The 15,229-nt window shown below is 42.7% G+C and overlaps 1 protein-coding gene across 4 annotated transcripts in view; it reads left to right on the top strand.

Moving 5' to 3' along the window:
- epb41l3b (erythrocyte membrane protein band 4.1-like 3b) overlaps positions 1-15,229 on the top strand; it is a 44,132-nt gene that overhangs the window by 20,482 nt on the left and 8,421 nt on the right. For 2 of the 4 annotated variants that reach the window (XM_078264299.1, XM_078264300.1), the window contains exons 5-14: positions 1-43; positions 126-201; positions 1,028-1,246; positions 1,959-2,046; positions 4,964-5,116; positions 5,762-5,859; positions 6,287-6,462; positions 7,574-7,779; positions 12,739-12,924; positions 13,601-13,663. In XM_078264299.1, the coding sequence (XP_078120425.1) occupies positions 1-43; positions 126-201; positions 1,028-1,246; positions 1,959-2,046; positions 4,964-5,116; positions 5,762-5,859; positions 6,287-6,462; positions 7,574-7,779; positions 12,739-12,924; positions 13,601-13,663 (1,308 nt within the window). Of the gene's footprint in view, positions 44-125; positions 202-1,027; positions 1,247-1,958; positions 2,047-4,963; positions 5,117-5,761; positions 5,860-6,286; positions 6,463-7,573; positions 7,780-8,286; positions 8,872-10,232; positions 10,287-11,441; positions 11,478-11,961; positions 12,028-12,738; positions 12,925-13,600; positions 13,664-14,292; positions 15,016-15,229 lie in introns of all 4 variants that reach the window. The other 2 variants (XM_078264302.1, XM_078264301.1) reach the window with 2 other exon arrangements.

Below are 15,229 nucleotides of genomic sequence, written 5' to 3' on the forward strand. Positions count from 1 at the left end.
AATTGGTTAGACCCTTCCAAGGAGCTAAAGAAGCAGATCAGGAGTAAGTCTAGTAATGTAATAAAGCCACTAAAGTGTTTTGTCTTGAACAGCAGAGGTAAGTTAATGTTCTCTCCTCGTCTCAGCTGGTCCCTGGAACTTTGCTTTCAACGTCAAGTTTTACCCTCCAGACCCCTCCCAGCTGACTGAGGATATCACAAGGTGAGTAAGCAGCTAATTTAGAAGAATGACGTGATCCCTGGCTAACATTTGCTTCTTTAAAGGAACACGCCAACTTAATGGGACTTAAGAACATACCCTTCTCATCTCCGTGCGCGTTGTAGCTCTTTCCGACGGCTCCACTGGTAGTTTAGCCTAGCACGGATCCTGAAGGTATTCGGTTCCAACTAGCCTACTGCTCCGAATAAGTGACAAAGTAACGCCAACATGTTCCTATTTACATGTTGTGATTTGTATAGTAACAGTGTGTACAAATAATAAGGTCACATGAGACACAGACATTTTCTAACTGTGTATACACTGGGAACTATATTCTCAGAAAGGCGAGGCAGTGCTACTTCTGCTACTTGGGCGGAGTGATATGCTTGCACCTGAGAAGCACCGGACAGAGAGTAGAAATGCTTCGCTTTTCTGAGACTGTAGTTCCCAGTTTACATACGGTTAGAAGATGGCTGTGTCTCATGTGACCTTGGTATTTATACACACTGTGACTATACAAATTACAACATGTAAATAGGAACATGGGGGTTATGGTGAATAAGCTAAAGTCCCAATAAGTTGGCGTGTTCCTTTTTAATGTTTAAAAATGTATCGCTGTTCCTCAGTGCTTCTTATATGTGGACTTTGAGTTTAATTTGTATTGATTATTGCCTAAATAAAAAAAAATGTAGTTTTAATAACGAAAAATAACGGATTATGCCGGTAAATTGTATTGAAAAGGCTTACAAAGACAATTCAGACATTGGATTTGATAACAAAAACAAAATGACTTGAATGTTTTGTTTTCCATCTCTTCGTCCTCTTTTAGGTACTACCTGTGTTTGCAGCTGAGGGATGACGTGGTTTCGGGCCGCCTGCCCTGCTCCTTTGCCACCCACACGGTGCTGGGCTCCTACACAGTGCAGTCTGAACTGGGAGACTACGACCCTGAGGAATTAGGCAGCGACTACATCAGTGAACTGCGCTTCGCACCCAACCAAACCAAAGAGCTAGAGGAGAAGGTCATGGAACTTCACAAGACCTACAAGTTAGTCTCGACATCATTTCCTAAACATCTTTTCATACTAAGCTTGAACTGTCCAGCACAACTTTTAATAGGGTCACGGACCTGCCAAGAATGTACAGTTGGGTTATACACAGAGCTTCCTCTTGGAAAAGGATGAATAATAGACGGAATTCAAAACGTACTGGTGTGAGAAAGGTAATAGTAAAAAGTAATTCAGATGAGCATATCAACATTTGTATCAATACAGAGCTTCTCTCATCTGGATTTTAGTGGTTGAACAGCAACTGAATATTTGCAGCCTGGAATAATAATCTGTTCTGAAAGGCAGCATGTCTCCAGACATTGGATTTGTGTTTTCCTATAAATGGATATAGCTGACTGTCCTCTGTCTGAGTCCTTCATTCTCCTGCTATAACAATGATTTGTGTGTAATTTGATGCAGACCTGTGTAGCCTACTGGCTGGAGTAAGACGATGACAGGGCAAGGATTAGGGTCTCTCTAAAGACCCATCTATGTTAAAAGTGGATGCGCTCATGGTACTCTGTTAAAAGCCTCCATAAAAACCACAATTTTCCAAAAGCTTTTATGCAATAAAACTGAATTATCCCCGTTTTAGATCTTATTGGACTCTACCTCTTAAGTGTTGCATATTCACATTGGTCAGAAAGCATCAAATCTCTCTTTGCTATACTTGTTTGACCTCGTCTCGTCCATTATGTTCTGTTCTGTCAGGGGAATGACACCAGCCGAAGCAGAGATGCACTTCCTGGAAAATGCCAAGAAGCTGTCCATGTATGGCGTAGACCTCCACCACGCTAAGGTAACGGGTCACTGCAAACTTTATTGTCTCTCACAAGTCAAACCAGTGTCCAGAACAGTTCATCACAGCTGTAGTTTCTTGTTTCTACTTTGATAAATCAGGGTGAAAAATCATACATTTTTAAGTTGTTACTTTTATAAATTAAAGGTGTTGTAGGTAGGATTGCGAAGATCCAGGACTTAGCCAAAAGATTTGAACATCGACAACTTCCCTCCCCCCTTTCTGCTAAAGCCCAAAACGGTCTCCTAAGCCCCTCCCCCCACAAGGGAGAATGAATGCATGAGCAGTGATTGACACGCAGTTAGACACCCCCTCCCCTCCCCCCCGGCCCTGATTGGTGCATCTGAACAGGGAGCTACAGGCTGGAGGTGGTGCCAGAGGAGCCAGATTTTTTTTAATTACCTGCTTCGTGTAGTTCTACTCGAACATAGGGTCAGTTTCAGCAAATATGACAGAAAGTTAGTTTTATAAGTCTTACCTACTGCACCTTTTTAACATGGGAAATGATTTAGTAGTTCATGAAAATCAACTACAATGTCCCTGAAGTCCCCAAGATGCATTAAGGAATATGCAATGAAATTTAATATAATATTTTGTATTGTCTTTAAAAGAATAGTTCAACATTTTGGGAATTACGGCTATTCGCTTTCTTGCTGAGAGTTAGATATAAAGATTCATAACCACTCTCATGTTCATACGCAAAAATATTAACACTACAGTCAGAAGTCTGTTAGCTAAGCTTAGCACAAAGACCAAAAACGGGGAAAAGGCTCTGTCTACAGGTAAAATAGTCCACCTGCCAGCAACTCTATGGCTCACTAATTAACACATTATATATTGTTTGTTTAATCTGTACAAAACCAGTGTAAAAACAATACATTGTGGTTTTACAAAGCTTTAGAGGTAGGGTTTTTTTAACCTTTGGATACATCCTGGCTAGCTGTTTCACCTTGCTTCTAGTCTCACATTGCCAGACCTTCCTCCACAGCGCTGCGGAGGAGGGTCTGGCTAGTCCACGTAGCATTCTGGGATGGGAGAAAAATGTGCTCTGGTTTATTGGCATTTCTTTAAACCAATCACAATCATCCTGAGCAACGCTAAGCGCAGAACGGAGCAACGGTGCCTCTGCAAAATAGCCTCGGGAAGGAACTTGTTTTGGTGGAACGTGTACGTTCAAAGGTTGTTTTATTCCTGCAATAGAAAACTACGATTGGACAGATAGTCTAGCTAGCTGTCTGGATTTACCCTGCAGAGATCTGAGGAGCAGTTAACCATAGTCCTCATAAATCAACCGGAGTTTAGAATGCCAACACACACAAAAAACACGGAAGGTGACGGACATCCGGCCAAAAAGAGGGATATCCGGCGGAATTTCCGGCGGCACCAGAACAATCCCGGAGGTGAAACTTCGTCAATATACTGTCTTTATGCTAAGCTAACCAACTGCTGGCTGTAGCTTCATATTTACAGATACGAAAGTGGTATCCTCCTTCAAATCTCACCCTTGGCAAGGAGGCAAATAAGCTAAGTCATTTCCCGAAATTTATTTATTCCTTTAAGTAGTAGTACACTGAATCAGTGTACTAGAATGTCACTCATGACTTCAGTATTGGTGGGTGTTTCCAGGATGCATTACGAAGTATGCAAATTATTTAATATAAATGTTTGTATTATTTTTATGCTAGATGAGACTAACACATTCCACTCATGCAGTCAACAGTGACGCTTGCCACCACAACGCCGCTGCTTAAAAAACATCACAGCTGCCACAGTAATGCCTCAGTTAAACATGCCACTGCTGTTTCGCTGATTGACTGACATGTCTCCGCTGCCTCTGTGGATTTTGGGGGGGGGAGGTGTAGAGTGGTGGGGGGGGGGCTGAAGTGTAGAGTGGTGGTGGGGTCTGGAGCCCAGCTTGACTTGAAGGATTTTCTTGCCATTTCTAATCCGTCAGCCAGATGGGATCAAACACGTCGTTAGAACGAGTAAAGAAAGCGCTGGATTACAACTGCAGGACTGCTGTCATCATAAAAGAAAATTACAGTCATCAGTCTTGATATGAATCAGTTATCAAAAGCGCTTTGAAAGTCAAAATGGGTGTAGATGTGAGCGATGGAGAGGATATTGCCTTCGCAGAATGGAGGAGATGACAGAGATGAGGAAGCGGCCTTGATCAAACTGAGTAGACATCAACGCTCTGTGTTGGATATGTGAGTCAGTTTTGATACACGAGAAAAATATGTACATATCAGACCAGCATCCCTCTTTTGTCTTCTCTCCTCTCTCATTAAATGCAAAGTTGGTAGGGAGTCTCTATGAATGCTTGGCTCCAGCTGAGGGAGAGGTAAGAGGCTGCATCCCATGTGCTTACCTGCGTGTGTGTGTGGTTTCTACTTGTGCATGGTTACATACAAAGTTGTCATTTCAACATCCCATTAAGATTGATTGTTTCTGCTTTGGACCAGTGCTTCCCTCTCAAAACATCATTGGTTTCACCTGTTCATCTCATGCTTGCAGTGAAGAGCATCATTCGTGCTTCAACCACCATTTCCCAAGACTTCACTGTTTCTTTTGCCACTCGGTGCCCCTTGAGTCTTTATTCAGCGTCACTACAGCCTGCATAGAGAAGATAAGATTACCATATGCCTGATTCCACTCTCCACCTGCCTGTTTTACCCTGTTTTTTTTATCACAAACTTGGCTCTGTTAAATTCTACTTTACCCTGCTGTTCACTAGCTCCTGGGCCTCCTGTATATCCTGTAGAGTTAAGAGAAGAGCAATGGTGTGGTCAGTGGCTTCTTCCTTGAGATTGTCAAGGATCCTGTGTTACCAAAGTGACACGTGAAAGAATTTCATCAAACTAATGTTTTATTGTTTACCTGGTTTTGCAATTTCTTTGGTGTGTGTTGTTTCCAGGACTCTGAGGGCGTGGAGATCATGTTGGGAGTTTGTTCAAGTGGCCTGCTCATCTACAGAGACAGGTTGCGGATCAACAGGTTCGCTTGGCCCAAAATCCTTAAAATCTCCTACAAAAGGAATAACTTCTACATCAAAATCCGGCCCGGCGAGGTACGAACAATAACAGTTATACTGTAGATATTTAAATGTACAGTACATTTATTTATAGTTATGTCCAGAGCCGATCTGCTGGGTCAGTATCGGGGGTAAAAAAAAGGCATTTATTTGTTTTATTTGTTTAGTTTTATCTGCTGCAAAGCCTGATTCATCTGATTCTTTGTTAGGTGTAACTAATTTTGCTCTTGTCAAATTGGCCTCTATTTCAGCAACATTTTACAAGTGCTGTTCTTCGTGGCTTCTGAGGTTCTGAACTTTCTGAAGAGGAAAAGATGCTGACCTACTTCTGTCTTAACATTTCCTATCTTAACATTTCCTGACCCAACAGATCCACACTGATATCCCTCTCTTTACTTATATCCTATAAAGGAAACCCTCTGATGCTGTATATCTTATATAAACTGGCTTTGCTAAGTGGGCACTTGGCTAAGCCATAATAAAATAATGGGACTGGGATATCACTATTTATATAATGTTCATATTTAAGCAGTTACATTTTGATGTAAACAATTAGTAACATTTTAGCATTAACATGGAAACGTACATTAATAAAAAAAAAAAAATTACAAATAAATGAATAAACAAGTTCAAAGTTGCCTGTATAGTTAATCTGAGCACAGTGTGTTGTCCCTCTTGCAGTTTGAGCAGTTTGAAAGCACCATTGGTTTCAAGCTTCCAAATCATCGCGCTGCCAAACGGCTCTGGAAGGTCTGTGTCGAGCACCATACCTTCTTCAGGTAAGAAACAAGATCTTTGAGTGTGATAGGAAACCGCTTTTAAAGCTGCTGTAGGTAGCTTATTATTTAAAAAAAAAAAAAACACTTTTCAACCTGTTCTGGTATGTGATCACTGATTTAAAAACATTCAGCCAATACTTTTTACAGTCCTGTAAACATGAGTTTATTGATAATCACCATAGAGGATTTCTGTGTAGTGAAATAGAAACAGTGCTCAGGCTGTTAGTAGCTGTTGGCATTTGGACAGCATGTGAAGCTGCTTTGTGCTGCTTTAAGCAAAGAAATGTCTCTTGGGTTCTTTTGAGCCAAGCCTGAGGGCCCTCTGGAGAGTATTCAAATGAGTAGAAGTTCTAATGTTTTACAGAGCATAGCGTAAATCTGTGTTATTTCTGCTTTGATTAATGTGCTTATTTGTAACTAATGGCAGGCTCGTATCCCCCGATGCACCGCCGAAGAAGTTCCTGAGCCTCGGCTCCAAGTTTCGTTACAGCGGCAGAACGCAGGCTCAGACCCGCAGGGCCAGCTCTCAGATCATCAGACCTGCTCCGCTCTTTGAACGCTCCTCCAGCAAACGCTACAACATGTCCCGCAGCTTAGATGGAGGTGAGGAGCAGTTGAGAGTTTTTATTAATTGCCAGCTAAAGTGCCAAGTTGATATGTCGTTAACCAAGCACTAGGGAGGTCGGGATAACTGAAATTTTGCCATAACCAAGGACGATACCTATGGTGTCCCGATTCCTGTATTGTTGCCCTGTGACAACAAATTGTGTGTGTGTGTGTGTGTGTGTGTGTGTGTGTGTGTGTGTGTGTGTGTGTGTGTGTGTGTGTGTGTGTGTGTGTGTGTGTGTGTGTGTGTGTGCCACTCACCTGAAGTGTTGAGAAGAAGAGCTGTGAAAATGTCCGAGGAAACTGACATTCTTATCCAGCCTTATATCCGCCATTAAATCGCCTTAATTTGGCAGTGTGGGAGCATTTGTGGACCAAAACAGTTTAAACTTCCCGGGAGTAGTTCACAACGTGTTACTCTTTACTTTTGGAATCTTGCAGGGATATCATATGACCAACTGAGGGGCTGTCATTCACGCTCTCTGTCTGTGTAGCCCACATTGTAAGTTCCCCCATTTAAACATTATAGATGACTTTTAAATAGCCTTTTAAAAAACAAACTGGATATAGTTGATGATAATATTTTAGTTCATTAGCTATATTAAAGAATATTCTAAAATTAGGTATACTTTAGGCCTGTCTCTTTCTCCCTCTCTCTCAATCGCTCTAATGAAATTAAAATCTTAATTTTTTGGTTCACTTTTTAATTCCCTGATTTATAATCGTGATATCAAAATCTCATATCGTGAAATCCCTCCTATGGACTTGTGTTCATTTATCCAGTTTATTTTGGTCAGGGCTATTTTTAGAAGCTCCTTTGTGTTAGCTGCACACATTTTCAGATTGTTTATCATGTTTTTTCTGAACTTTCTGAAGTTTTCTTTTTCCTTTTTTAATTGCTTTGAAAAGGAAGAAAAATGTGCCTTGCACCTGAAAGCCTGCAAATATAAAATGTCTAGCACACTTTTGCAGTGCGGTGACAAAGTTTTACAAACATTATAACAATGTGCGGGAGCAAATGAAACCATTTATTCCCCTGCTCATATTTTTGGAATTAAAAACAGACCGTCACTGATTCCAGCCCGTAACATCCGTCTTTGTCCTTCAGCACCAATTATGGAGAACCATGAGACTCTCATGAAGGATAGTGCCGCCGACGGGGCGGCCAAAGTCATCGCAAAGGGAGACATCATCACCACGGTAACGACAGAGAAGAAGGCAGAGGAAGAAAAGGCGGAGCAGGAGGATGCTCAGATGGATGCTGTAGAGATGCCAGAACCCATGGCCACAACACCGCTCAGACAAGACGCGAAGGTAAACCACTGTCTACCAGATGTGCAGTGCAGTCAGAGCTGCATTTAATCTGGATAAAGGAACTTTCTAGATGCTTGAGTTGTCTTTGTATTTGGTCTAAAGAGAGTGATGATGAATGAATATATACAGATATGCCGAGGGTTGTCAAAGAAACAGATTTTTCTTAGATGCTGCTGCAATTTTGTCTTAAGTCCTTTTTTGAGATTTTAGTTTAGTTTTTTCTTTTAATATACTTATGAACGGCTGATGAGAATTTCCCAGTTGATTTCACCTCAACCCACTGCAGCAGACTAGGCCTAAGTGCTTCTTCTCATTTTGTGTGCGCTTTACTAATTCGCTTTTCTTTTCTTGTCCTTCCTTTGACCCCACACTATACTTGTGTGTTTGTGTGTGTGCTCATGCGTATTTGCCCTTTCCCCTTCGCTTCGCTCCTCTCCATTTACACACACACACACACACACACACACACACACACGTCATCTCTTCGTTGACATTTCCCTACATCAGTGCTCCCCTCATGTATACACAACCGACCCCCTCCGCTCTGAGCTCTCACTCCCATCATCTCCTGTGTCATCAACTAAAGTACGGCGGAGGCGCAGGGAGAACACGCGTAAACGGGCCTCGTCAGTCAGTCCAGCCAAGAGCAGCGTTGGGTGCCGCCGCCGGCAAGCCCTCGCCGACCGCAAAGCCGCCCTGCTGGACGAGCAGGTGCTGCTGCTCTCGGCCCGCAAGCAAAGGCTGGAGCAGGGCAAGAGCCGCGGCGGCACGCTCTTCTCCTTCTCCCTGCACCTGCCCGACCTGTCCGCCTACCTGGACGAGGACGGCTACATCACCTTCCCCGATCTGTCAGAGATGCGCTTCCTCCCTCTGTGCGCACAGAACTTCCTGCCCATTAAGTCACCTTCACTCATCCCCTGCTTCCTCTTCATCTTCTTCTTCCTGCTCTCCACCTCCTTCTCCGTCCCCTACGCCCTCACCCTCTCCTTCCCCCTGGCGCTGTGCCTCTGCTACCTGGAGCCCAAGGCAGCCTCCCTGACCGCCTCCTTAGCCCAGGGCTACCATGACCATGACAGTTCAGAGGAAGAGGAGGTGTGTGTGTACGTCTGTTTGTTCCAGTACCCGCCTCTGGCTTAGATTGACAGCTCATTATAACAGTTAACCCCTTATCCTGTCCTGTATCTCGCTCTGCTGTTTCACCAGTTCAGAGCCGACCTGGAGACTGTGTCTGTCCCAGTGTCTGTCAGTTCTCCTACTTTCAGAACCTCATCTCTGCCCGGCCACACCCTCATCCTATAGAACTACATCCTCATCAGCATCACACAGAGATGAATCTGCAAGTCTCCCCATTTCATATTTGATTGGCTTACATTTACACTACCTAAACGAGAGGGTTAGACACAAATATTGGGGACTTTTACTCGCATCAGCCTGAAATTTTATTTCTCAACACATTTACAACATTTGTCCATAAGCGATATGCAGCATCACTAACAAATCACCATGAAATAATACCACTGTCATGCAGCAATATAAACAATATTTTAATATTTGACCCAGCGTGTTTATTAGAGATAATAAGGATTTGAAGAACTCGCCTATTGTCATTTAGTCACTAATCCTTCACCAAACCTCATATTTAAAGACATAGCTTTGTGCCTAACCCATCTCAGTCTTATCGTTTACATTCATGGCTTCACAATATAGAAAAGGACTGCTACGAGATCAACACCAGCTGCATGGAAACACTTCCATATTTATCTATGCACTCTCTCTGCATTGATATCAGAGTCAAGTAAAACAGCACAAATTAAAATGAATGATTTAAATTAAACTTCTGCTAAAAAAGGGCTAAAAGCAGCTTACTGTAGAGTGCCAAGATGTGTTTCCCTCTCAGACAACCCCCTTTTGAATCACAGATGTAATGTACTGTAATGCATGCTGTGTTGCAGAGAGACTGTGACAGTTAAATGCATCCAGATCACCCCTAGTGTCAACATGCATGGAGAGGAGGGGGAGGGCCTGAAAGTCAGGTTACTGTTCGTCGAATCAAATTTTTATAATCCAATGGAGTAGGTTTGACCAGCAACACCACAGAAAATGTTTTACCTACCTATATACCAGGATTCAGCCCTGTCCAAATCCAAAGCAAATGTAACATTACACTTAAATGTCAAAGTGACTGACCAAAGGTTTCAACTTCCTCTGATTCTGTTTTGCTTGCTTACTTTTCATTTGCTTTTTTCTTTCTGTTTTGTTTTTCCTAACCTTATCTGCAGTGTTGTCTGTTAATGTGTACCTTACGGAAACAACCAGTGCATTTCCATTTGTTCCATTTGTGGCTATGAAGAATCTCTGTTGACGATAAATGCATTTTCAAGAGTTTACAAGTTGGGTTCTTGTTGTTTTCTTGCTTGCCACTCGGAACGGTTTTGGTCTGTTTGTGAAAGCAGACTGACAGCGAACAAACAGACTTTGCCTTTGATGGAGAGATGACCGCCACCGAGGTTTGTACATCAAAGAAAGATGTCATATTGAAGGCATGCAAAAACGTACAGACGGAGACGCAGAGAAATAAAGTGATGCTGAATCATAGATGTAATGCCCATTGAAATATTTAAGAGACATTTCTGCACGCAATGCATGCTTGCATCTCATTATGCCCATTTACTTCTTTATTAGTTTTCTCCTTTCCTCCTCCCTGTAATGTATTGTAAACACGTTGTGTGTGTATTGACATGGCTTTTCCACTGACTACCTTTTTAATAGAGAGCCAAAGTCATGGCGTCACATCCGGGCTCTTTCACTTCGGCTCTCTGTATACAGTAGAGTAGACCGTTTGCTAAACCTGGCCCCTTAGTTAACTTTGCAACACCTGTCAAGCTTCGATGTTTCTTGTGAGCATCTTGTAAAAGGGGTCTTAAATATGCAGTTGATGGCTACATACATAATGTCATGCTAAAGGACTGAGCCTAAAGCTGCATGTCGCAGGCAAACAGTCAGCATCCTTATGAGTAATAAATGGAAAACTCTAAAATCAGACTGTAAATTCATTCTAGCATAAGTTGACCTATTTAGCCACTTTTGACAGCTTTTATAGAGCTGCTAATGTTACACTAAACTGATAAAAACAAGAACTGGCTTCCACACAGTACATAAATAGTACATGGTGGATGTACTAGTCTTTAACAGGTCTTGTTTTTTTTGTTTTTTTTAACATAACTTGTCACCCCAGAAACTAATGTAGTCCAGTTACTGGAGTGCTAATTAGCTGCACTTCCTAATGGTTGCAGCATATGTTATAGCAAACAAACACATTGTTTAATCCATTCCTTACATGCTTGCTTTTCTTGTAACTCCATGCACACCTCTTCAACCTGTGGAGAAATTCAAAGCTTGACAGGCATCATGCCTGCCTAGTTACGGTTGCTAAGGCTATGATTGGACCAATGCTGTTTGGGGCAGGGGTTTGGTGAATGCTCAATTTCTGTCACAATATTCTTTACTTTTTTAATTCAACCACCATCCTTACCCTTACTCTTATCTCATTGTTGCTCATTTTCTCTTTCCCTTTACCCGCTTCACCCTTGTGTGTCTCTTCTTCTTTAATGACCGATTTCCTCCTTGTCTCACACTCTGCTTCCCTGTTTGCTCGCCGTCAGTCGGACGCAGATGAGGACTCTGAGATGCGGACTCAGGTACACTGGGCTCGCTTCATGGCTCTGCTCAGTGCATCACACCACCCCCTCCACCAGATGCACTGAGCCGCTCAGACATCAGTTACTTTGTGCCGTCTCTCCACCTTGGCTTGCCTGCTGCAGCTTCTGTTGACATGCTCACTATCCCACCACACACCAGATCAACCATTTGCTCTTGCCTGAATTCACTTCACAGACTGCTGCTGCAAAGCTGTCGCTGCTTCTAAACACATTCCATTCCAGCTCATTTTCAAGTGCTATTGTGTAAATGGTGAAGTCCTATTTCTTTTACTGTTGCTGCACCCAAGAGTCAGATTCAGTTTTTTTTAATCCTTGGCTTTTACAGTGAGTGGACTTATGCCATCACGTCATTTACAGCCATACCGTAGAACACAAAGCTCCCAGTATCTCCTAACAAGAGTCTATATTTAACATGACGCAGCTCCTTTAACGACAATTCCTCTCCCCTCTTTTGTCTTTACAGTATAGTTTCATAAGACGAGTAAAAGGGGAAAACGTTTTTATCAAGCATAGTAATCTGATGCTAGAGGTTGGTAAGAACCATGCATGGTTGAAATATGCATGCAGGTGCCTTTTGTATGAAGAATCCTAACCGATAACAAATGATTATAACGTACCAGTAGCTTAGATTCTGTTTTCTGGCGTGCCTGTGTGAATTTGAGTTATTACATTTTTATTAACAGATTTTTTGCTGTTTCTTTCCAAATTATTTTTTAGTGAGAAATAAAGCAAGACAAATTCAACTGAAATAAATCAGTGATAGTAGAGGTCCTAACTTCTTAAGAGATTTGGGAGTGTTGTGCTTAACGAAACCTGTAAAACTAAATCTGTGAATCTATGCATGAAATCATTTATTTTCAATTAAGCTGGTCCTAAATGCTCTCTTAGCATTTAAGTACACGCTGCCAGTCTCTTAGTTAACAGCTGCCATGTGAGTGGACATTTTGTCATTATGTTGCCGTTTGTGCGAGCTGTTGCACAGATAGCCTGCACAGCCTCCTAAGCAGGCCTGTAAACAATACAAACAACGTAAATAATGAAGCTTATAATGCAGTGATTCAAGTCTGCATTGGTTTATTCCAGACCTTTTCAGAACTGCATTTTTATGCTTCTCAACATTTTTTTTGTGGTAATGTATTGGATATGCAAGCTACCGTTGCGTACATAAAGCATGGCCGTCGTTCCCTCCGCGCTGCTCCTGGCCTCATCTCCTTGTGTCATGATTGACCGGCTACTGTAGGATACCTCGCCTCCGGAAGAGATGGTCAAGCACCAGACCAACATCAGCGAACTGAAGCGCTCCTTCCTGGAGACGGGCGACAGCGCGCCGGGCCTGACCGAATGGGAGAAGAGACTGTCCTCGTCCCCTGCACGCTCACCCAGAGCAGATGAAGCACCAATGATAGTGCCGCTGGAGCCACAGGATGTAAGCTGCAGTCCTCAGCAGACTGAATGACGGCATGTGTGTGTGAAGCATGACATCATCGAGGAGATGGTTGCACAAACAAAGACATCAATCTCAAGAGTGTTTGCGTAATGGGTCATAGTGCAGTAAAATTCAATAATCATATCGGGGCTAGAGCCATATTTTCTACATCAAAGTGAGTCTGGTGCAATACATTGTATATTCCAAATGGTTCTAGTGCATTAAGAAGCACCTTGATAGAGTAAATGTATCTATCTCAAAGTAAGCGTGCGAATAAATGTGTCTATCTTTGTCGCTCTCACCTCATGTCTTTACTATATCATCAGCTGATTAACATTTTAATTTGTCTCTGTAATGAATAGTGCAGTCATTAATCAGTTATAAGATTGTTGTGCTCAGTGACATTATGTGCTCGAGTTAGGAGCAGTTTTATCAGTTTCTCCTTTACTCTGAACATAGTCAGATGAGCTCACGCAGGACAAATGAGCGTCACTAATTAAAGTCTCTGAAGACTAATCGCTGACATCAAACGTGTCTGACTGACTGAAATGGAAATAAGCTGATTCACTGGAAGGGCTTTGGGATGTGGATCCTGTCCATTTGAACATGTCCTTTCTTTGTCTCGATCTGTGTGTGTGGCCTTTTTATTTATTTATGGTTTTGTTTCCTTCTTTAGACTCAAAATGAGCAGCCTGCAGGAGAAGGGACTAAAGCGGAGGTGGAACCTAAAGTCACGGAGGTAAATTCCTTCCACTTTGTTTTCACATGTAAAAACCCTCGTGTCTGTGAGTGTGGTGTTTTCCCCTCTGTTTCTACCTAGCTCTATACATCTAGACACTGGCACAGTTTTTTTTGTATTTTGGCTCTTACTTCGTAACATGTACATAGTCTCCACTTTACTTTCATTATCTGCCCTTTTTATTATCTCTTTACATTTGAATTGCAGCTTGAAATTTCCTTTTGTTGAAAAGAACTAACCAACTTTTGTGAATATGATTTCTAGTTTCTTCTTTTTTATTGGTAGCTGATATGAATCAATCAATTATTATCCAAAAGAGGAAATGAAATTGGTCAGAGGGGGGACAAAAAGCCCATAAAAGGAACTGTACCAGAGAAATTAAATGTGAATTACTCTTCACTTGTATTCATAGTTCTATAAGAGATAATACAACCATATATGTGCAGAGAAACTAGCTTAAAAGCTACATCTAAACGGGGCACGGTCCAAGTATTTATGCCGCTCGGTCTGTGTATATGTCATTCCTAGATAAATAGTCTCTTGAGCTTATTCTCACCGTCTTGGCTTTGTGATGCCCTCTGTCTTTTAACTTGAACGATCCATTTCCAATAAGCCGAGTGTCTCCCCAGGCGGCAGGATATCTGGTCAAATACGTGGTGGATAGTATTGCAACAGATTTGGCCACCTCCTCGGGGCCACACGGGATTAGTCTGTCGACCACTATGGACGACGACGTCTTCATGGACGGGACCCTCAGGGAGGTGGACGAGAAAACCCCCGACTCCCAAGAGGAGGTGTCGGAGAGGGCAGAGATGAAGGTCAGCCCCGGAGCTGTCAGGCAGGAAGTGTCCCAGGCCATCAGTGACAAGAAAGGGACGCTCATTATCTTGAAGGAGGCGGAGGATAAAGTAGACACCGAGGGCAAAGAGACAAGTGCTGCGGATGAAGAAGAGGCGCCTGTTGTCCCTGGAGAGGCCGAAGCTGGGGAGAATGAAATGCTGTCTAAAGAGAGAGAATATATCAAAGAAGACACATCTGTTGTTTTAGAAGCCAAAACCACAGTAGTCAAGACACAGAGTCCAACGATGGAGATAAAAACTGATGACATGACTCAGATTAAAGGTGGCTCGCCTAAAAAGGCCATGGCATCGTGGATATCTGAGGGGGTGAAGACCGACGCCTCAGAAGTCATCGGTGTGGCGACAAAGCAAGTAAAAGCGATGAAGACTTTTGATGCCATGCAGCAGAAAGCAGAAATCTTCACCTTCGTCGAAGAGGTCCAAACGGCGCAGTCAAAGTCCAGCCTGACTCAGATTACAGTTTCTGAATCTTCATCTACATCCTTATCAGTGGTACTGTATGAAAACTAAAAGCAACAATCCGGTTTTGTCTGCCTCCCTCCATATCTCCACCACCACCCACAGCCTACCCCATTGCCTTCCCTCCAGCAGCCGGTCTAACAACAGTGTAACCAAACGCTCTGCATGGCTAACGGTCCCTTAACACCCAGCGTTTACTCTCACACTTGCCAAACTGCCGTTTTCTGTTGCAATCAAACCCGCTGCT

This window comes from Sander vitreus, chromosome 12 (assembly GCF_031162955.1).
Source record: "Sander vitreus isolate 19-12246 chromosome 12, sanVit1, whole genome shotgun sequence".
NCBI lineage: Eukaryota > Metazoa > Chordata > Actinopteri > Perciformes > Percidae > Sander > Sander vitreus.